We start from the raw sequence: 23,842 nt of genomic DNA, 5'->3' as shown, positions 1-23,842 counted from the left end.
TGTTAACCCAATAAAAGATCAGAGTAGGAATATATCAATGCACCTGAGTCTAGTGAATTTGGTGGTGAAGGTCATATTTCACACAGCCTAAATTTCATGACTACATCAAAGGACAACACAGTAAGACACTTTGTCAAAATCTAGGTCTGCTGATATAAAGTTCACTTTACATCTTAATCTGTGCACATGGTTCAAACTTAATAGATGTACATCAAAGGACAAGAAAGTAGGTCACATCATCAAAATCTAGGTCACTTGATATCAAAGTTCAATTTTACAACTTAAACTGTGCACATGGTCAAAATTTCATTGCTGTACATAAAAGGACAAGAAAGTAGGTCACTGTCCCCTTGGGCAAGGCAAAATTTTGACCCAAGGGTTTAATTCAAAACAATCTTGATACAGGTCCACCAAACAACATTTCAAGTCAAATATCTAAGCTGTAGCTTTCTCCCATTCAGAAAACATTTGTTTTATTTTCTGTTTTTACTATGTGTACATAATGAGAATCACTGCCCCCGAGCAGGGTCAATTCTGACACAAGGTGAAAAATTTTAACAACTTTGGTAGAGTACCTATAGATGATATTATATAGCAAACATCAAAGCTCTATGCCATGTACCTTCAGACAAAAATATTTTTTATTTTTTTTTACTATTTGTATATCATGAAAATCAATAACCCCGGGGCGGAACCAATTTTGACCCCAGGGCTATAATTTGAACTTGGTAAAGGTTCACTACGCAAAGTCTCATGCCATATATTTAACCTCTCTAAGCCTTTGTCAATTCAGAGAAGAAGATTTTTCAAGTTTTTACTTTATACATATAAGGAAAACTATCGCCTCTGGGGCAGGGCATTTTTAACACTAGGGGCATAATTAAAATAACTTTAGTATAGGACCCATAGATATTATATACCAAATATCAAAGCTCTAAGGCTTGTACCTTCAGACAAGAAGATTTTTTAAAATTTTTACTATTATGTACATAGTGAAAATCAATGACCCATGGGGGTGGGCCAATTTTGATCTCAGGGCTATAATTTGTACAATCTTGCTAGAGGTTCACTACACAAAGTTTCATGCAAAGTATCTAACCTCTAGCATTTGTCAATTGCTAGAAGAAATTTTTTAAAGTTTTTACTATAAGTTTTTACTTTATACATAAAAGGAAAAACAATGACCCCCGGGGCGGGGCCGATTTTGACCCCAGGACTATAATTTGAACAATCTGGGTAGAGGTCTACCAGACAATGCCTTATGCAAAATATCTAAGCTTTTGGGTATTTACAAGAAGGTATTTTAAGTTTTTACTATATGTACATAGAGTGAAAATCAATGACCCTTGGGGCGGGGCCGATTTTGACCTCAGGGCTATAATTTGAACAATCTTGGTAAGGGTCTACCAGACAATGCCTTATGCAAAATATCTTAGCTCTAGGCCTTTTGGGTCTTTACAAGAAGATTTTTTCAATTTATTCTTATAATTCCATTTGGTTGCCATGGCAACCAGATTTCTGCATGGAAAGAAATTCTTTGAACAACTTTGGAAGCCCTTCACCCAAGGATCAATCCTGCCAAGTTTGGTTTAAATTGGATTAGTGGTTATTCACAAGAAGATTTTTTAAGTTCACTATATAATCTATATAACACACAAACAAACAAACACACACACACACACACACAGGTGAATCGCTATATGCCACCGCATCGCAGATGCTGCGGTGGCATAAAAAATAGAAAGGGCAATAATCTTAAATTATGCAAAGGAGAATTAAGCTTCTTATGCATAGCACTTCTTCCGACATAGATGTAACCACATACAAAGTTTTATGTTCCAAACTAAAATTGTTTAAATTCTATGTGCCATTAATTTCCATCAGTGAAAATTTCATAATGTTCACCAGACAGATGGAAAGACAAACTGGCACCAAATCTACATCCCTCTATCTTTGATAAGAGATAAGAATGATATAACAGAAGAAAAAAGTAAACAATCAGTCCACTTAAGCAGTATGAAATATCAAGCTATTTCACCCTATTTTGCAATCTTTCTGTAAGAGCTTTTGTAATTCCAGTATTCCATCTTTCCTTCACTGTGTCAGACCGAAGTTTCTCTGGTGCATATAGATGGTTCCATCCCTACAACAAAATTATACATATGACATGAAAACAGCTTTTAAAGTTTCATTTATAAATGCCATAGATAAAACTAGCTAGCACTTTATCCCCTTATGCAGCTACCTCATTGCCACAAAAAGAACAATAACAAGTAGATAAAACCACAGATAAAAACAAAATTTTGATCCAGATATAATTTTCAAATCCTTTCAACAAAAATTTCATTATGCTAGGCTACATTCAAAATATCTAAACTTTATGCCTTACTGTTATTGATGAGCTTTTTTAAAATATTTCCCATAATAAGACTATATAAAATCAACACCAGGACAAGGCAGGGCCTATTTTAAAACCAGGATCATGATAAACAAGAATTTGTAACAGAGTTACCAACGTCCCCTGCCTAAGGGAATTTTACATGAAACACAAAATTGCTCTATTTCAAAAGATTGAGGTATGAATTTGGACTTTCAGTGCAAAATTTTGATCAAAGCTAGGTCTGCACATGCCAGTAACAATAAATTCATTAAAGAAATATAACAAAAATATTCCTGTGTATGTGTCAACAGGAATACATTTGTATACTTGTTATCACTATTCCAAAGCCATATAATGCAAAATACAAAATCAATACAGGATATGGTCTGTTACAGGGTATATTTCATGCCCAGTCATTAATCAAGGTATGTGGGCAATTTTCCAATTTATTTGCATGGGCCTGACTTGACATGTTACCCTGTAACAGACTATTTTAGACCTTGAATTCCAAGTGTGACCTTTACCTTTGAGGTAGGGGTCTATGTGTTGTGCAGGACATGCCATTGTTAACATTTGTTATTTCAAATTCCCTTGAATGATAAAAAAATTATATACAGCATACAAAACATACCCTAGAACAGACCATGTTAAGCTTTGGCACTCAAGTATGACCTTGACATTGAAGGTAGGAGTCTGGCTGTTGCATATGATACATGGTCCCATTATTGTGAACATTTTTGCCAAGTAATTTTAAAATACCTAGAACAATAAAAAAAATATGGACTGCACACAAAATATATCCTATAAAAGATCATGTAAAGCTTTGACCTATAAGTGTGGCCTTGACCTTGGAGAAAAGGGTCCGGGTGTTAAGCATGACACATCCTCTTATTATTGTCAACATTTATGCAGAGTATTTTCAAAATCCCTTGATGGATGAGAAAGTTATGCACTGGAAACAAAATATACCCTATAACAGGTCAATTTACCCTTTTATTTGCATGGACCTGATTTGGAATCATACCCTGTCATACTATTTTAGGCTTTGACCTCAAAGTGTATAACCTTGACCTTTGGGGTAGGAGTCTAGGTGTTGCGCATGACATGTTGTCTACACCTTCATTATCTGAGTTTTATATGGTTTTGGATAATATTTAAAAAACTTGATATTTTTAAAATATTTTTTCAGCTCCTCTGACCTGGATATTAAATGGAGCTTACTCACTTAATTAAAAAAAAAAATCTTAAATACATCTTAGACAAGTTTTATCAAATTTGGCAGAGCAATTTAATAGAACCTAAGCAAAACTGCACAACCTCTCATTCTAACATACATATATGTAAAGTTAACTTTAGGGACTCCATAACAAAAATGTTAACTTACTGTGTAAAATTGTTCACTTTCATGTGGGATGCTTAAATATTTTCTATGCCAAACGGCAATAAATGTGGTATGACAGTTTGCAATTGAAACTAAAACCAAGATACAAAACATCTGATCCTATTAAAAATGGAGGATTTAAAACTTTTTTTTAAAGCAAATCTATATGACCTTTAACTCTCTCACTTTTAGATCCTGTAACTCATTTGTTTTTATTGTTTTATATCATAAATATAATGCTCAAATGAAGATTTATCAATATTGTAAGTTCCAAAAAGCATTATTTGTAAAGATATTACCAAATTTACATTTCATGTTAATAAAGGGAGGTAATTAGAAATTTATTTTCTTTTAAGTCCAAGTCAAATTTTTCAATAAGAAATGAAAGTATATATTTAAATGATTACATATAATGGGGACAAATATTGGTTGTTCATATTTTACATATTCTTTGATGTTTTATTCTTCGATGTTTGAAAATTGTTTTAGAAGAATAATTATATACATATATAAAATTTCACTTAAGTGATGGAAAAGATGTTGCAAATTCTCACATTAAAAATTAAATTTTATCATAAACCTGACCATATAGTTTCTTCCTACAATTTTAACAAGAGGGCCATGATGGCCCTAGATCGCTCACCTGACTTATCAAACTCATCCAAACAATTAGCTAGACAAGCATTCTGACCAAGTCTCATGACAGGTGAGTCAAAAATGTGACCACTACAGTGTTAACAAGGATTATCCATATTTGACCAGTGCGACCTAGTTTTTAACCCAGGTGACACATATTCAAACTTGACCTAAAAATCATCAAAACAAACTTTCAGACCAATTTCCAGGATACTTGGATCAAAACAGTAGCAACTAAAGTGTTAACAAGATTTTTCTATTTTTAGCTCCAGTGACCTAGTTTCACATGCAATTTCGAACTCATCCAAGCAATTACCTAGACAAGCATCCTGACCAAGTTTGATGATAATTGAGTCGAATTGTGACCACTAGAATGTTAACAAGGTTTTTCCATATTTGGGCGGTGTGACGTAGTTTTTTATCCAAGATGACTCATGTTCGATCTTGACTTAGAAATCATCAAAACAAACTTTCAGACCAATTAACAGAATATTTGGATCACAACAGTAGCCACTAGAGTGTTAACAAGATTTTTCTATTTTTAGCTCCTGTGACCTAGTTTTTCATCCCAGATGTCCCATGTTGATTTATTCCCAGCAATGACCTAGACAAGTTTCCTGACCAAGTTTGATGACAATTGAGTCAAAATTGTGACCACTTGAGTGTTAACAAGGTTTTTCTATTTTTAGCTCCTGTGACCTAGTTTTTCATCCGAGATGACCCATGTTCGAACTCATCCGAGCTATCACCTAGACAAGCATCTTGATCAAATTTGATGATGATTGATGCAAAAATGTGACTGCTAGAGTGTGAACAAGGTTTTTCTATTTTTAGCTCCGGTGACCTAGTTTTTCATCCGAGTCGACCCATGTTCGAACTCATCCGAGCTATCACCTAGACAAGCATCTTGACCAAGTTTGATGATGACTGATGCAAAAATGTGACCACTAGAGTGTTAACAAGGTTTTTCTATTTTTAGCTCTTGTGACCTAGTTTTTCATCCGAGATGACCCATGTTCGAACTCATCCGAGCTATCAACTAGATAAGCATCCTGACCAAGTTTGATGATGATTGATGCAAAAATCTCACCGCTAGAGTGTTAACAAGGTTTTTCTATTTTTAGCTCCGGTGACCTACTTTTTCATCCGAGATGACCCATGTTCGAACTTATCCGAGCTATCACCTAGACAAGCATCTTGACAAAGTTTGATGATGATTGATGCAAAAATGTGACCGCTAGAGTGTTAACAAGGTTTTTCTATTTTTAGCTCTGGTGACCTACTTTTTCATCCGAGATGACCCATGTTCGAACTCATCTGAGCTATCAACTAGATAAGCTTCTGACCAAGTTTGATGATGATTGATGCAAAAATGTGACCGCTAGAGTGTTAACAAGGTTTTTCTATTTTAAGCTCCGGTGACCTACTTTTTCATCCGAGATGACCCATGTTCGAACTCATCCGAGCTATCACCTAGACAAGCATCTTGACCAAGTTTGATGATGATTGATGCAAAAATGTGACCGCTAGAGTGTTAACAAGGTTTTTCTATTTTTAGCTCTGGTGACCTACTTTTTCATCCGAGATGACCCATGTTCGAACTCATCCGAGCTATCAACTAGATAAGCATCCTGACCAAGTTTGATGATGATTGATGCAAAAATGTGACCGCTAGAGTGTTAACAAGGTTTTTCTATTTTTAGCTCCGGTGACCTACTTTTTCATCCGAGATGACCCATGTTCGAACTCATCCGAGCTATCACCTAGACAAGCATCTTGACCAAGTTTGATGATGATTGATGCAAAAATGTGACCGCTAGAGTGTTAACAAGGTTTTTCTATTTTTAGCTCTGGTGACCTACTTTTTCATCCGAGATGACCCATGTTCGAACTCATCCGAGCTATCACCTAGACAAGCATCCTGACCAAGTTTGATGATGATTGATGCAAAAATGTGACCGCTAGAGTGTTAACAAGGTTTTTCTATTTTTAGCTCTTGTGACCTAGTTTCTCATCCGAGATGACCCATGTTCGAACTCATCCGAGCTATCAACTAGATAAGCATCCTGACCAAGTTTGATGATGATTGAGGCAAAAATGTGACTGCTAGAGTGTTAACAACTAAATGTGAACGGACAACGGACAATCATCGATCCTAAAAGCTCACCCTGAGCATGCTCAGGTGAGCTAAAAAGATATCCAAATGATTAGAGATTTTCAAAATGATCAACCTCAAAAAAAATATATTTACCGCAAGGACATTCTCCATGTATAGATACCAATTCCACATGTTTACATCCATCCACTTTATTACTTCTGGCAGACAATTCAACAGTATTGTCAATGAATATTTTCTTTCGTTATCTGATTTTTTATCATTAGTGATTTCAAAAGCAGACAGAGTTTGTTGTAAGATTCCAACAGAATATAGGACCATATATACTTTATCTGTGTTGATGCTCTCTAATACAAGTTGCTGAGAAAAGTAACAGCTCATTCTTTTCTGCTGACTGTTGACAGTTTCTTTGCTGAAATAAACAAAACAAACAAAAACATGTAACTTGACAGTTCAACATTTTTTTTTGGTCAAAGTATTTTAAACATTTGACTTATCACCTAGCGTCAAGCAGTATTATAGCAAATACAAGAGGGCCATGATGGCCCTAGATCGCTCACCTGACCCATCAAACTCATCCAAACAATTACCTAGACAAGCATTCTGACCAAGTCTCATGACAGGTGAGTCAAAAAAGTGACCACTACAGTGTTAACAAGGATTATCCATATTTGAGCAGTGTGACCTAGTTTTTTACCCAGGTGACCCATATTCAAACTTGACCTAGAAATCATCAAAACAAACTTTCAGACCAATTTCCAGGATACTTGGATCAAAACTGTAGCAACTAGAGTGTTAACAAGATTTTTCTATTTTTAGCTCCAGTGACCTAGTTTCACATGCAATTTCGAACTCATCCAAGCAATTACCTAGACAAGCATCCTGACCAAGTATGATGATAATTGAGTGGAAAATGTGACCACTAGAATGTTAACAAGGTTTTTCCATATTTGGGCGATGTGACCTAGTTTTTCATCCGAGATGACCCATGTTCGAACTTGACTTAGAAATCATCAAAACAAACTTTCAGACCAATTTACAGGATATTTGGATCAAAACAGTAGCCACTAGAGTGTTAACAAGATTTTACTATTTTTAGCTCCTGTGACCTAGTTTTTCATCCGAGATGACCAATGTTCACACTCATCCAAGCTATCAACTAGACAAACATCCTGACCAAGTTTGATGATGATTGAGGCAAAATTGTGACCGATAGAGTGTTAATAAGGTTTTTCTATTTTTAGCTCTTGTGACCTAGTTTTTCATCCGAGATGACCCATGTTCGAACTCATCCGAGCTATCAAATAGATAAGCATCCTGACCAAGTTTGATGATGACTGAGGCAAAAATGTGACCGCTGGAGTGTTAACAAGGTTTTTCTATTTTTAGCTCCTGTGACCTAGTTTTTCATCTGAGATGACCCATATTTGAACTTATGCAAGCTATCACCTAGACAAGCATCCTGACTAAGTTTGATGATGATTGAGGCAAAAATGTGACCGCTAGAGTGTTAACAAGGTTTTTCTATTTTAAGCTCCAGTGACCTACTTTTTCATCAGAGATGACCCATGTTCGAACTCATTCGAGCTATCACCTAGACAAGCTTCCTGACAAAGTTTGTTGATGATTGATGCCAAAATGTGACCGCTAGAGTGTTAACAAGGTTTTTCTATTTTTAGCTCTGTTGACCTACTTTTTCATCCGAGATGACCCATGTTCAAACTCATCCAAGCTATCACCTAGACAAACATCCTGACCAAGTTTGATGATGATTGAGGCAAAAATGTGACCTCTAGAGTGTTAACAAGGTTTTTCTATTTTTAGCTCTTGTGACCTAGTTTTTCATCCGAGATGACCCATGTTCGAACTCATCCTAGCTATCAACTAGATAAGCATCCTGACTAAGTTTGATGATGATTGAGGCAAAAATGTGACCGCTGGAGTGTTAACAAGGTTTTTCTTTTTTTAGCTCCGGTGACCTACTTTTTCATCCGAAATGACCCATGTTCGAACTCATTCGAGCTATCAACTAGATAAGCATCCTGACCAAGTTTGATGATGATTGAGGCAAAAATGCGACCGCTAGAGTGTTAACAACAAAATGTGAACGGACGGACGACGGACGACGGACAATCATCAATCCTAAAAGCTCACCCTGAGCATGCTCAGGTGAGCTAAAAAATGTACAGTTATTTCTTATAAAATGTTTTCACAAGCAATTAATTTTACCTTGTCATTCTAAATTTTGGTTTATTTAAAATTATAGATGATTTCAAAGAGCATATGAATAGATGATATCAAAATGACAACTTGTGTTACGTCATCATTCTCAAAAATTCAAGCTTCAAATTTTTAATCTAAATTAAACCAAAAACATCGAACTTTATGAGTGACAAAAGTTGACAAAAGTTGGCAATTTTTAAATCATAACAAGAGCAACCGGTGATCTCATGTGTTGCCTGATGATAGCCAATTGTAGCTACTGTGTAACAAAAGAAGCAACTAGAACTATCGCTGAATGCGATTCATACCCCCACCAATGTCCTTGACATAAGACGACTTGGAAAGGTGGTTAAGGGAATAACTTTAGTGGCACAAATACATATACATAAAAAGAAATTGTCTCTGGTGAAAAAAAGACTAATTGTACAGGTAATGTTCAAAACAGTTACAAATAACCTTTCATTTTCCCAATGTACTAAACATTTTCTAAGTCAATTTTTGACCTTCAAGTGTGGCCTTGACCTTAAGCAGGCACAAGAGTAAGATGGGTTCTGCACATTGCCCAGTTGGGGTGAACAGTTGAGTAAAGTTTGAAGAAAATCCTTCCATTAGTATTTAATTTATAGAGCGGACACAACATATTGTCTAGTATTGATTGTATGTAAATTTAAAGACTTAAAAAGGGGCATAACTTTGTCAAAATGCAATACAGAGTTATGAAACTTGACCTGCTTATCTTATTTATGACATCTCATATATCTTTTAAGTTTCAAGCAAATATTTGTGCTAGTTTCAGAAATATTCAAGTACATGTTAAATTAAAGAATATTTTCTAAGTCAATTTTTGACCTTCAAGTATGACCTTGACCTTAAGCCGGCAAAAGGGTGACATGGGTTCTGCACATAACCTTGTTGAGGTGAACATTTGAGCAGATTGAAGAAAATCTTTCCATTAGTGTAGGACTTACAGAGCGGACACGACCTACTGTCTAATATTTGATTGTTTGATATTTGACCTTCAATTGTGATCTTGACATTGATCTGACACATGGGCAACATGGGTTCTGCACATCCCCTTGTTAAGGTGAACATTTAAGCCAAGTTTGAAGAAAATCTTTCAATTAGTGTAAGACTTACAGAGCGGACACAACATACTGTCTAATATTTGATTGTTTGATATTTGACCTTCAATTGTGACCTTGACCTGACGCATGGGCAACATGGGTTCAGCACATCCCCTTGTTGAGGTGAACATTTGAGCCAAGTTTGAAGAAAATTCTTCAATAGGTATAGGAGTTATAGAGCGGACACGAAAATGGAGACGGACGGACTGACCGACCGACTGGCGCAACAAAGCGAATCCATTATAGCCCCCCCCCCCCATTTTGTGGTGGGGGTATAAAAATCATAAACAGGCCAAGATCTCAACAAGTTTTAGTACAATAACAGTGGTTGATTTATAAATTGTTTTTAACTAAATAATACTGATATAAATACCTTTGTATTGTATCTATCATCCTTTGTAGGGCAAGTAAAGACTCAGTCACATTCTGCAACATAATAAAACTAAAATTAATCGATGAATTTTTCAAGTACATGTGTATATCCATAATATGGCCCAAGATGACTTAAATTTCTTTTAACTAGAAATGTAAAGATTATTAATTTATTAATGGTCTCAGACTATTAACAGAGTGGTAGTAGTGACCCACATTAATGTCTTCCTTCAAAACGTCCTAACTAAGGAAACAATCAATTACAAATGATCATGCAGTGGAGCAAGCATTTGAAGATTTATTTTAACAGTGGCTTTTTTTTTTCTCAAAATACTGTTTTTCAGTTATTTTCTTGTACAGCAATATATGTAATTTTTGAAGTAATCTAAATTTAGCGAATATATATTTAGTGACTTTGTTGTGCATAAAAAAAATCCATGTAAATTTTTAAAATATGATTGTGAGATAAGTGATTTATAAGTGATTTTATAAGGACAATTTTGTTAGCTATTTTATAAAAAGTTTCAATACATCACTTCACTTTTAAACAGTTTAATGTTAACTATTTGAAGTGCCATCAGCCAAACTGATATTCTGTGATGAACAAAAGAAATTTCGACAAAATCAAGAGTGCTCAATATTGTAAAAGATAAAAGAAATATAAGACTCACTTTTTCTTCTGTATTTGAATAAAAGGAAGACATTTTTGGTCTTGTCTTTTTCATCCAAAAAATCAAGTTTCCAAGGCAAGCTTCAACAGGAAGTTTTCCTGTTTTGATCACAAACTCCAAATCTTTTAGCCCTATTGCTGTAAGGAATGTTCGTGGAAGGAGATAATCCACCTCAAACATTGGCTCCAATATACCCAATACATTCTCAATTGATCTAAAATTGTCATAATTCAATACTGACAAAATTAAAGCAAAATATATATTCATGACTGAGAAATGTATCAAAATCAATTCCATCGAACTATTCTAAATTGAACCGTTGTAACACAAAATTTATGTATGAGGGTTGAGCCAAGGGCAACACAGACATGACTTTAATACCTGTATATTTTTTTAGTTGAAAAAAAAGTTGAGCTAAAAATGACTTTAATTGCTGGTCATACAGTTGGACAATCCTGTTAGCAGTTACATACATTATATTATAGGAACACATCCATATTTGGTGTTTCCTCATCTAATGGATATATAGCAAAATCCATTGGAACAAAGCCATGTGAATGCAGACTTATTAACATATGGTAATATGTAATATCTTGTACATTAATTATATACATATTGTGTAGTTTGTTTACCTTAAGTGACATTATGACAATCCAAGGGTAGTGAGTGAATCAGTGAAAGTCCAAATAAGTTTGAATTTTGCCACAATTCCCTTTGATTTTATAATTTATGTTGCATGAAAGATAAATAACTCATGTGGCTCATTATTACAATTAGATGCAGTTTATTTCAAATGCAAAAATGCCCAACAGGAAGCATTCACATTAATTAGACTTATTCTACTGTCAGGGGATGAAGTCTATTGACAATTTTGGCTTATGTTCCATGATACACATTGAGATTGTGCAAAAAAAAGAATAACTATTAGTCCCTATTATAACTCTGAAATTCTCTTTTTTTATTGTACTTACATGTCCCATTTTCCTGACTTGCCAGTGAAATACTCAAGAGCACTGTCTATGGTTTTAGAGATTCCCCACCATACAGGATCATCATTATCATGTCTCACATCAAATGAAGGAACCTCAAAAGGTTTACTCCAGTCGGAGAGAAAATGTATCCATGGCATTAGAAATAACCATGATGGGTTTTTAGTGGAGCTTGCTATTTCTTGTACCATTGAAACAAATGCGTCTTTGATCTGTTTCCTGTAGGACAAATTTATAGAATATAACTCTATACATGCATATAATTTTGTCAGTTTAAATATTACACATTTAATTTTGTATAGAACAGAACTGAAAAACAAGAGGGCAATGATGGCCCTGAATCGCTCACCTGAAACAACTGCTTTTCAGTGTTGTAAAAACTATTTTTCAAATGAACTTGCTGAATCGCAAGTCCAAGTCTTTCAGCAAGTTCAGCTCAACTTTAACTCGCCTCTCTAGTAATATACTTTCACAACACTGATTGTTGGGTTTTTTTCTTCATAATTAACAATAGGGCCACTAAGATGGCCCTAGATCACTCATCTAACCCATTATTTCATTATTCACTATATAATTTGAAATATTTTGCCCTAATATTTTGGAAATGCTTTGTTAAAAATATATGTACCTATGAGACTATGTAGAATAAAGACAGAATAAATGACCACTAGAGCAGGGTTAATTTTGATGAGACAATTTTTATTATAACTTTTGTGAATGAATACACAAAATGTCACATGCAAAATATGTAAGGTGTAGATGTTTGAAGTTTACAGTTTGGAACAACAAATTTTTTATACATTCTATATGGTAATTTAACTGTACCTCAAAAAAAGACAATAGGTCAAACAATGTAAAAAATATCAAAACTTGGCCAGCTGATATCAAAATTCAAGTCAGCATCAGAAATTACACACTTGGTCAAATTTCATGTCTGTATGGCAAAAAGCAAGAAAGTAGGTGAAATGATTTTTTTTTTTTTTGTTGTCTTGTGTTCGACCGAAAAGGTGTGATTTACACTATATTTCTGCCGAAGTGACCAGAGATCAGGTTTGAGAGTTCGAGCGATGGGTGTTTGAGCGTTCCGAGGTAGAATAATATACATTATATATATAGTAACTTTGCCTGGACTGGGCGATGAGTTCGAGCAAAGGGAGGTATTCGAGCGATCCGAGTTCGAGCGAACGAAGTTTAACTGTATCTCAAATAAGTCAGCTGCTATCAAAATTCAATTCAGCATAAAAAATTACACCCCTGGACCAAATTAAGTCTGTACGTCATATCAAGAAAGTAGGTCACATGGTATCAAAAATATCAGGAGTAGGTCTGCTGCCATCAAAATTCAATATGGCATCAGAAAGATATACTATGCTCATCCTTGAGTAAAATATTTTTATCATAGAAATTTATTGAAATCTATGAAATTTTTACTAAGTAAGTGTAATTTAGATAAAAGAATGAAAAAACTATGTATGATTAGCTGCATTCCCTATTATAGGCAAAGTAAAGTTGGGCTTTTCTATAAACAAGAGGGCCAAGATGGCCCTAGATCGCTCACCTGACCCGTCAAACTCATCCGAACAATTACCTAGACAAGCATTCTGACCAAGTTTCATGACAGGTGTGTCAAAAATGTGACCACTAGTGTTAACAAGGATTATCCATATTTGAGCAGTGTGACCTAGTTTTTGACCCCAGGTGACCCATATTCGAGCTTGACATTCGAGCAATTACCTAGACAAGCATCCTGACCAAGTTTGATGATAATTGAGTCAAAAATGTGACACTAGAGTGTTCACAAGGTTTTTCTATTTTTAGCTCCTGTGACCTAGTTTTCCATCCGAGATAAATCATGTTCAAACTTATCCAAGCATCGACTAGACAAGCATTCTGACAAAGTTTGATGATGATTGGGTCAAAAATGTGACCACTAGACTGTTCGCAAGGTTTTTCTATTTTTAGCTCCTGTGACCTAGTTTTCCACCCGAGATGACCCATGTTCGAACTCATCCAAACAATTGACTAAACAAGCATCCTGACAAGGTTTCTTAATAATTGGGTCAAAAATGTGACCACTAGAGTGTTCACAAGGTTTTTCTATTTATAGCTTCTGTGACCTAGTTTTTCATCGGAGATAAACCATGTGCAAACTCATCAAAGCAATTATCTAAACAAGCATCCTGACAAAGTTTGATCATGATTAGGTAAAAAATGTGACCACTAGAGTGTTCAAAAGGTTTTTCTATTTTTAGCTCCTGTGACCTAGTTTTTCATCAGAGATGACCCATATTCAAACTCATCTGAGCAATTGACTAGACAAGCATCCACACTAAGTTTGATGATGATTGGGTAAAAAATGTGACCACTAGAGTGTTCACAAGGTTTTTCTATTTATAGCTCCTGTGACCTAGTTTTTCATCAGAGATGACCCATATTCAAACTCATCAAAGCAATTATCTAAACAAGCATCCTGACAAAGTTTGATCATGATTAGGTAAAAAATGTGACCACTAGAGTGTTCAAAAGGTTTTTCTATTTTTAGCTCCTGTGACCTAGTTTTTCATCAGAGATGACCCATATTCAAACTCATCTGAGCAATTGACTAGACAAGCATCCACACTAAGTTTGATGATGATTGGGTAAAAAATGTGACCACTAGAGTGTTCACAAGGTTTTTCTATTTATAGCTCCTGTGACCTAGTTTTTCATCAGAGATGACCCATATTCGAACTCATCTGCGCAATTATCTAAACAAGCATCCTGACAAAGTTTGATGATGATTGGGTAAAAAATGTGACCACTTGAGTGTTCACAAGGTTTTTCTATTTTTAGCTCATGAGACCTAGTTTTTCATCAGAGATGACCCATGTTCGAACTCATCCAAGCAATTGACTAGACAAGCATTCTGACTAAGTTTGATGATGATTGGTTCAAAAATGTGACCACTAGAGTGTTCACAAGGTTTTTCAATTTATAGCTCCTGTGACCTAGATTTTCATCAGAGATGACCCATGTTGGAACTCATCCAAGCAATAATCTAAACAAGCATTCTGACAAAGGTTGATGATGATTGGGTCAAAAATGTGACCACTAGAGTGTTCACAAGGTTTTTCTATTTTTAGCTCCTTTGACCTAGTTTTCCATCCGAAATGACCCAGTTTTGAACTCATCTGAGCAATTGACTAAACAAGCATCCTGACAAAGTTTGATGATGATTGAGTCATAAGTGTGACCACTAGTGTGTTCACAAGCAATTGTGGACGGACGACGGACATTCACCGATCCTAATAGCTCACCCTGAGTAAGCTCAGGTGAGCTAAAAAACAACCAGTTTTTTTAATGATACATACTATATATTCATACTATGACCACCTATAGTGAGGAATATCTACTTTGTGCGAAGTCAAAACACGTTTATTATACATTTATAAAGAGACTGTGTATCCAATGTCAATATTTTCTAATATAAAATTTGAGCATAGAATATTTTCAAACTATAATTTGAAGAAACGCCAGGGCACAAGGCATTTAAGCTTAAGCGTCCCCTAAAAGTGGCCAATCAAATTAATATGAGTAAACTTGATAAAAGACTACTGAGGAATGCTACAGACAAAATTTGGTGATCATCCATCAATTAGTTCTGTAGAAGGAGATGATGTTCAAAGGTTTTTCTACCTTTAGCTTTAGCGGCCCCTTTTAGGGGCCAATCAAATTCATATGAGCAAACTTGATAATAGGCTACCTAATAATGCTATAGACAGAAGTTTGGTGATCATCCATAAATTATTTCAGTAGAAGGTGATGTTCAAAAGTTTTTCTATAGTTAGCTTTTGCCAATCAAATTAATATGAGCAACAGATAAAATTTGGTGATCTTCCATCAATTAGTTCTGTAGAAGGAGATGTTTAAATGTATTTCTATTTTTAGCTTTATTGGCCCCTAAAAGGGGCCAATCAAATAAATATGAGCAAACATGATAAAACACTACCTAAGAATGCTACAGACAAAGTTCTGTAGGAGATGTATAAAAAAATTCTATTTTTATCTCTTAAAAGACCCCTTAAAGAAGCCAATAGAAATGATATGAGCAAACTTGATAAAAGACTACCTAAGAATGCTACAGACAAAGTTTGGTGATCATCCATCATTTAATTTAGTATGTAGAGGATGTTTAAAGGTTTTTCTATTTTTAGCTCTGTTGACCCCTAAAAGGGGCCATTTATTGAAATGACATGAGCAAATTCAAGTGTGACTGTCACAAGGATGCTACAGACCTAAATTGAGGTAAATCTGCCAACCAGTTTCAGAGAAGAAGATGATTGTTGATACATGATGACGGACGACGGAGTATCCCCTTTGATACTAATAGATCACCCTGAACCTTTGGTTCTGGTGAGCTAACAAGACATGATTAAGAGCAGTTTGTTCTCTAATATGATGCCAGATATTCACTTTAGTTTTATGTTATCAAATTGAAATTTTGTTTACACAATACTGAAGTTGTTCTAGTTAATAGTAGTCTGAAATTAAGTTGTTTTTATTTGAATAATTTAATTTGCCTTAATGTATTATATAGATAAAAGACTTATGCCTCCAAGCATAGGAATTAACATAGCTCTAGCTCGTTCTCAGAATATATTTACATATTTCTGATACACATATGAATACTAAACTTAATGAAGATACTATGTATTAAATTCTATTCTTTCCAAGCTATTTTGAAATACAATGTACTACGAGGAGCATTCAATAATTAGTGACGGGCCTCAATTTTTTCTAAGTATATTTCTTGAATCACGTGCAAAGTTACATTATGATACGCTTCAACTCTTTATCTTTCCAACGGTGTAACATACATGTATCCCAATTCACACATGTTTTAAGAAAATTAGTGTTGAAAGTTAAATATTCGATCAACTGCGTATAAAAATGGCTGGAAAAGATTCAGTAAATGATGTTGAAATTCGAGCTTACATCAAAGCGGGTATGACATTTGGGTTAAGTGGTGCAGCCATTCATAAAGAACTTTGTCGTATTTATGGACCATCTGCGGTTAGTGAAAGGACAGTTCAAAGATGGATTATTAAGTTTAAAAGTGGAACAGAGTCACTAAACGATGCTAGTGGTAGGGGAAGAAAACACACAGTGGTCACCAAAAACAACATTAAAAAAGTACAAGAACTCATAAACAAAGAAGCTCGATATACAGCTTCTGAAATAGCTAAGTATACTGGTATTTCAACGGGAAGTACATTTACGATTCTAAAGAAGCACCTCAAAGTTAAGAAGATTGCAGTCAGATGGATACCACATTTATTGACTGAAAAGCAAAAGCAAGTGCGTGTAAAATGTGCCAAAAAATTATTGAAGATGTTTCCCAAATATAACGATCGTAAATTTTCTAACATTGTAACTGGAGACGAAAGTTGGTTCCGCTTTTTAAGCCAACACGGAAGGTAAATAATAAGATATGGGCCAGCAAACATACCCGTAGGCCCTGTATAGCTAAAAGAATGACTAGCACAAAGACGGTTATGTATGCCATGTTCTTGGGTATACATGGTGTAGCGACACTAGTTCCTATTTCAAAAGGTCGTACCGTTACTGCAAAGGTTTACAAACGAATAGTGTTAAACAAAGTTGACAAATATTATCGCAAACGTCGTCCAAATACTGGTATGAGAGGTCTGTATCTACTCCATGACAACGCTACTCCACACAAGGCAGACATTGTTAAGAAATTCTTGGAGAGCAAACGTGTAACTGTGCTTAATCATCCACCATACTCGCCAGATTTGGCACCCTGCGATTTCTTCCTGTTTCCAAGATTAAAGAAACACCTTCAGGGTCGCCGTTACAGCACCAGAAATGGACTTGGTTCAGCATTACATCAGTTGTGTAGGGGTATACCTCAAGAAGACTATAAAAAAGCATTTCAAAATTGGATCAAACGTTTGAAACTTTGTATATTGTTCAAAGGAGATTACTTTGAAGGTATAAAAAAATAAAAATGGTAGTTGCTTTAAAAGTTTTCATTTTACTATAGCCCCGACACTAATTATTGAATACTCCTCGTACCTTTTATCTGGGAAATATTTTTCAATCACAGAAAGTTCAAAGCATTCTTTTTTCACTGGATCTGGATGTAAAATAAGACATTCAAGGATTTTGATGGATTTTTTGTGCCCACTCAAAGAAATTGCTAATTTCTTGGCAGCAAGTATAGCAGCAATGGTCATTGAAACTTGTCTTTCATGGAGTTCATCCCAAATCCATTTTTCACCAGGTACATCTTTTACCTTGTCTAGCATAACTTCAAGCACACATCCTCCAATCTGCAATACAGATCAAGTAAAATAATCATGTGCTATGTGTATCACCATAAACATGTATAAATTAAGAAACATTATTTTTTACCATGTGTATCAGCAAATCAAGTAGCATATTAATGTACAAATTGTGTAAAACAGCAATAAATGACAATATCATGTAAAAACTATATCAATCAATGAATCATGACGGCAAATTGACAAAACTTCAAACATAAATCTTTTTATTTTCAGAAGGTAAAAATATATTTATGTAAGATATATGAAATCATTTCTGGTAAACTCTATCTTCTCTGTTAAAGCCTCATTGTGTAATTGTTGAAGGTTACCACATTTGAAACGATTTTAAAAATCAAAGATTAATTTAAGATTAATTTTAATTAAGAAATACCATGCCAGTTTTATTTGTAATCTAAACATTGTATTGCAGTTAAGCAAACAAATATCTTTTTAACATAATTATATTATGTACAAAGTGGAAGACAAAATGAAAGTTTACCCCTAAACACTATGATGATTTAACCAACAGTTTAAATGGTCTACAAAAGTCATATGTTACACTTATACTTTTCTTCTAATAATTATGAATAATAATTTGCTTCAAACTTCTTACACTTAGTACTGATCAAAATCTTTCCTTTTCTAAAAAATTGTCTCATTTCTTTTTTTTTAAATATTTGACCTATTTCTGAACCTGCAAGTTTCTAAAACACCTGATATAATTAAAGCTAAAACATATTCAGAGAAGGTGTTTTTGTCACAAAAACATATCTCCCAAAACGAGGTTTGGTACTGATCACTCCTGAAATCCTGCCAGCAGTTTGACCTGTGAAAGCCTAACAAGATTTTTTATTTATAGCTCTGGCGGCTATTTTGTACAGCAAAGCAGAATGTGCAGCAATATGCACAACTAAAGATGGTACTGATCACTCCAGTAAAGGTTCATTGAAATCCCGCCAGCGTTTCTACCTGTGAAACCCAGAAAATATTTTTCCATAAAAAGCTTTGGTGGCTATTTTGTGCAGCAAAGCAGAATGTGCCGGCAATTATATACACAACTGAAGATTATTGTGATGTTCTATTGAAATCCCACCAGCAAATTAAATTTAACCTGTGAAAGCAAGACAAGATTTTTCAATTTTTAGCTCTAGCAGTCATTTTGTGCAGCAAAGTCAGGAAGGTGCCGGCGATGTGCACAACTGTACTCACGGATCACTTATGTGAAGTTTCATTGAAATCACATCAACAGTTCAACCTGTGAAAGCCTGATTTTTTCTTTTTTTTAATTCTAGTGGCCATTTTGTGCAGCAAAGGGTAACGTGTCGGGGATATACACAATTTAGGAGGGTACTGATCACTCCTTTGAAGTTTCATTGAAATCTCATCAGCAGTTTGACCTGTGAAAGCCATACAATCTTAATGTGGATGGACGGACAATCAACCAACCAGACAGACTGACTGACTGACAGACAGACAGATGGCGAAAGCAAAAACAATGTCTCCCAAAAATTTTTGGGAGACATCATTATGTATTCAGGCATTCAAAATTTGAACCAGCTGATTAAAAAGAAATATAAACACACCTCTTCCTTGAATTTGTCCTCTTCATGCTGATACCAGCATTTTGAATCTGTGAAATATATTTTCTTCATGCAAGAAAGCAAGATTTCAAGTTGATCTAAAACGTAACTTAGGGAGTACTTCGAGTCTTCAGCTTCTATTATCCTGTTGCTGAAATACTGCACACTCTTCCTTGCATGTTTTACAAGCTCTTTTTTCCATGAAAACATAAGGCTTGACAGTTTTTCACGCCATGTTGATGGTTCTTTCTCAATGACGCCGTCATATTGGTGCCACTCGTCTGAAAATATAACATCAGTACATTGCTTATGCAACTAGGAAAAATATATCAAATTGCACAATACAAATTGTGCCTTGCATTAAATTATTTGAATTTTTTGTTAGATTTACAGTCAGTTGTTATTAATAGTAATACAATTATTTCTTTATTAACAAAATTTGGTAGGTGAAAAATGAGCGAGACATGCATTTTATAATGTTTTAGCAGTGTACCAAAAATACTTCAATACACTGCTTCGTCAAAGAAAAATCATCCTGAAACCAAAAGTAATCCCAAGAGTGGTCTCCCCATAAGCTTGCTATCAAGGGCATTACATGGACAAAGGCTAAGTTTACTACTCCAACAAAGTTTTGTAATAAATTACCAAAACTAAATTCTTTAGCTGCCAACAGTTTATAATCATGGTAAGCAAGCCATTTACTTCCTATGTGCAGAACTTTTATTCTTTCATAATGACTTTAAAAATAAATTCATTTTAAATTATGAGTGCATATACTTATTAATTAAATTTTTCAAATTAAAATAGAATTTTTACAAAGAATTGAAAATTACCAGTTTTCTTCCACTTCTCTTGAACCACTAATGTTCTATTTATTCCAACACCATAACTTCCAGATGCTGTATCTTTTAAATAATGTTCCCAAATAAACTTGTCTTTGTCCTTCTCTGTCTTCAGTATAGTGTACTTGTACTGTAATCTTTTACCAGTAAGCTGTGACACAGGGAGCTTTATCTTAAACTCCAATTCATATACACCATCAAATACCTTACTGAAATGTTGTAACAAAAAATGCATGACTTAATACATTATAAAGATGCATAAAGAAGCAAATTCTTTGCAAAGTTTTAAATAATCATTGCAATTTTTTTCTAATTTAAAACAAACATCACAGCAGCTACTGCAAAATTTCCAATCGAAACAAGTATCTTAGAAACAATTTTTTTTTATATCCATAATCATTATTCAATCAAATCAGAACAGAACATACTTTTTAACAGTGCAGATATTGGACATGTTCTCAGGCCAATTGCCTTGCTTATCTTCCATTCTTAGGATTACTTTGTCTTTCTGAGGATCAAACTTGAAATCATCACTTATCAAGGCATGGAAGTAAACTGTTGTCTGTTTCGATGTACCTCCTCTATTTCCTTTTGCCCTTCAAGAGAAATCATTCAATTCATATTTAATCCTAGAGAAAAACTTACTTCTTAACTTCCTATTAAAGGATTACTAAGGTCAAAAAGCCTAAAATCATAAAATTTGAAATTCTTACATAAATCCAAACTAAGGCATTTAAAACTGAGGGATATACAACAGATAATTAAGGAATATACTAGGAAATAAAAAAGCTATATTTTAGTGCTATTCTTAGCCCAATTCTAGTGAAAAGTCATTTTTCACAATTATTATTGAATATTCTGGAAAAATGGATAGAACGAATGATCTGAAATTTTGCACTTCAAGTAACTGGTCTAGACCTAAATCAAATGGAACATTAATCTTTGAAAATAATTATTTCAAGTCCTGTCATGACAAAAATCTCAGTGGAGTCCCTTTAATTATTGAAAACAAATTGTACATGGCTGACTGAAAAATTTATCAAATAATAATGAGCCCCATAATTATACAGGGGAATTATAAAAAGCTCTTTGTTTTTTCACCACCACTAAGAATAGAAAGTATAGGATAACATGCAAAACTATCAGTACAAACATGCCTTAAAGGCCCATTATGTCTCCAAAATGCTTTTAATATTACTTTTCAAAATATTTTTTTCATTTTTGATGTCCTGCTTAAGTAACAAGAAAGTAACTCATTTACCATTTATCTGAAACATCATTTGCTTTTTTTCTTTTTGGAAGTTAGAGCAGTTATAGTGATCTAGTTATTTTGTATGGAAGTCAAAATACTCCTTTGCTCAAATTTTGCATAATCTATTACAAAAATTATTCACATTCAGCACTTCCTTCTTCTTGTAACAAGTTTCTAACATATTCTTTAACCATTGTTAAGACATTTTTAAACTATGTTTTGCAGCCCTCTATAAAGAAGGAAAAGAGTATTCATTTTGCGGTAAAATTGTACCATTTAACTAAATGTATTCTATGAATGAAAAGAAATATACATGTCCTTACCCACTGCCTGTTGCAGTGTCTGTGACCTTTGGGGTTTGATTTTTATTCTTGTTCTGAAATATATAGTATTTTTATGTTATATTTCTTGTATTTAAGAACATTATGACTGAAAACATTTCATTTAACTTTATGAAAAGATTTTAGGGCATTTATTATTTTTATGTACCATAACCTTACAAACTGATAATAATCCATCAATGAGAAATATTAATTTAAACAATATAGATTGACATATATATTCTATTCTTGTTATTATAATTATGTATACATATGAAATCAGAAAACAATAATATATTTATCTCATTATAGCCTGAAAACAACATGACGCATGGGCATGTACAGATATTACTCTATCATTTCACTTTATCAATGTTCTGTTCTTGAAAATTAAACAGAACAATGCACAAAAACTGAATATACCTTTGCATTTTCTTTTGCTTTTGTCCCTTTCTGCTCTGCGTGTTCTTTCAATGTCTTATTTTTCCTATTTTGATTTCTCTTTTGTCTTCTAGTTAAAACTGGATCAACACTTGAACCATCATCAGATTCTTCTTCTGTTTCAACGTCTTCATCCTCATCACTTGCATTTTTGTCATTTTCTTTAGAACCACTTGAGCTTTTAATTTTATCTGTTGTCTTTACAGACTCTTGAGTCTCAAGTTTTCCAGAATCTGCTGCTTTGTGTGTCTCTTGTGTACCAGCTTTACCTTTTTTCACTTCAAAAAGGCTACTTCCCTGAGGAGTAGTTATTTCAACAGAGTCACCTCTTTGATTCAGTCCATACCCTACACCTTGCCCAAATACCTTTTCTTTTTCTGATGGTTTTGACTCTTGAGCATCTGCTTCAATCTTTTGTGCTGTCCCATGTTTTTCAGAATCTGCTATTTTCTTTGTCTCCTGTGTACCAACCTTACCTTTATTCAATTCCAAAAGGCTACTCCCTGGAGATGTTTTGATGTCAACAGAGTCACCTTTTTGATTCAATCCAAACCTTAAACCTTGCCCAAATACTTTTTTGTTTCCTGATGGTGTTGACTCATGAGTACCTGCTTCAATCGGTTGTGCTACCTGATGTAATTTGTCATTCTTTTTACCTCCTTCAGCTGAAGGATCTGAAGGATTAGAGTCGCCAACATTTTCATCTTCCTTCTCCTTTTTTATTTTTTTCTTGTTTTCCTTCTGTTTCTTGTTACGTTTTTTCTGTGCTTGATCCTTATCTTTTTTTACTTGTTTAGGGATCTGTGTTGGATTTGACAGATCACTATTAGCATCAGAGTCATCACTATCAAACTGAGAATCATTTTCTGTATCTGAAGATTGACCATCTTTTTGTTATCATTGAATTAGACTCATCAATAATAACAACATTTCCTTTTTTTGCGTATTATCTAGATTAAAACATTTTTTAGCTCTGCTGATAAATCTGTATTTGGACTTTGAAGGCAAAATGTTCAGGTTCCAGATTGAAGGTTTTGTGTCCTCTTTTTCACTGCAAGATTATACTCTGTGTCAATGCCATCAAGGGATGTCAATATCACTTCCAGAGTCACCAGTTTCTGTTAGATCAATTGTTGTTTCCATAGTTTCTGTATTCCTTTTCTTCTCTTCCACCTTGATGACTGCT

At 34.2% G+C, this 23,842-nt stretch overlaps 1 protein-coding gene across 1 annotated transcript in view; it reads right to left on the bottom strand.

Moving 5' to 3' along the window:
• Positions 1-23,799, bottom strand: part of LOC132758924 (E3 ubiquitin-protein ligase rnf213-alpha-like) — a gene marked incomplete at its 3' end in the record, with an annotated part of 35,886 nt that extends 12,087 nt beyond the window's left edge. The window contains exons 1-12 of the mRNA XM_060750629.1: positions 23,757-23,799; positions 22,639-23,543; positions 22,219-22,271; positions 21,072-21,239; positions 20,635-20,852; positions 19,805-20,082; positions 17,971-18,227; positions 11,875-12,111; positions 10,904-11,117; positions 10,234-10,286; positions 6,649-6,925; positions 2,039-2,143 (exon numbers count right to left, since the gene is read on the bottom strand). Of these exons, the coding sequence (XP_060606612.1) occupies positions 2,039-2,143; positions 6,649-6,925; positions 10,234-10,286; positions 10,904-11,117; positions 11,875-12,111; positions 17,971-18,227; positions 19,805-20,082; positions 20,635-20,852; positions 21,072-21,239; positions 22,219-22,271; positions 22,639-23,543; positions 23,757-23,799 (2,808 nt within the window). The remainder of the gene's footprint in view (positions 1-2,038; positions 2,144-6,648; positions 6,926-10,233; positions 10,287-10,903; positions 11,118-11,874; positions 12,112-17,970; positions 18,228-19,804; positions 20,083-20,634; positions 20,853-21,071; positions 21,240-22,218; positions 22,272-22,638; positions 23,544-23,756) is intronic.
• Between the last annotated feature and the right edge of the window lie 43 nt (positions 23,800-23,842).

This window comes from Ruditapes philippinarum, unplaced genomic scaffold (assembly GCF_026571515.1).
Source record: "Ruditapes philippinarum isolate M1 unplaced genomic scaffold, ASM2657151v2 ctg2504_1_1_1_1, whole genome shotgun sequence".
In the NCBI taxonomy this organism is placed as follows: domain Eukaryota; kingdom Metazoa; phylum Mollusca; class Bivalvia; order Venerida; family Veneridae; genus Ruditapes; species Ruditapes philippinarum.
The sequence above is the reverse complement of the archived record's forward strand: the minus strand, read 5'-3'. Positions and strand labels throughout refer to the sequence as shown.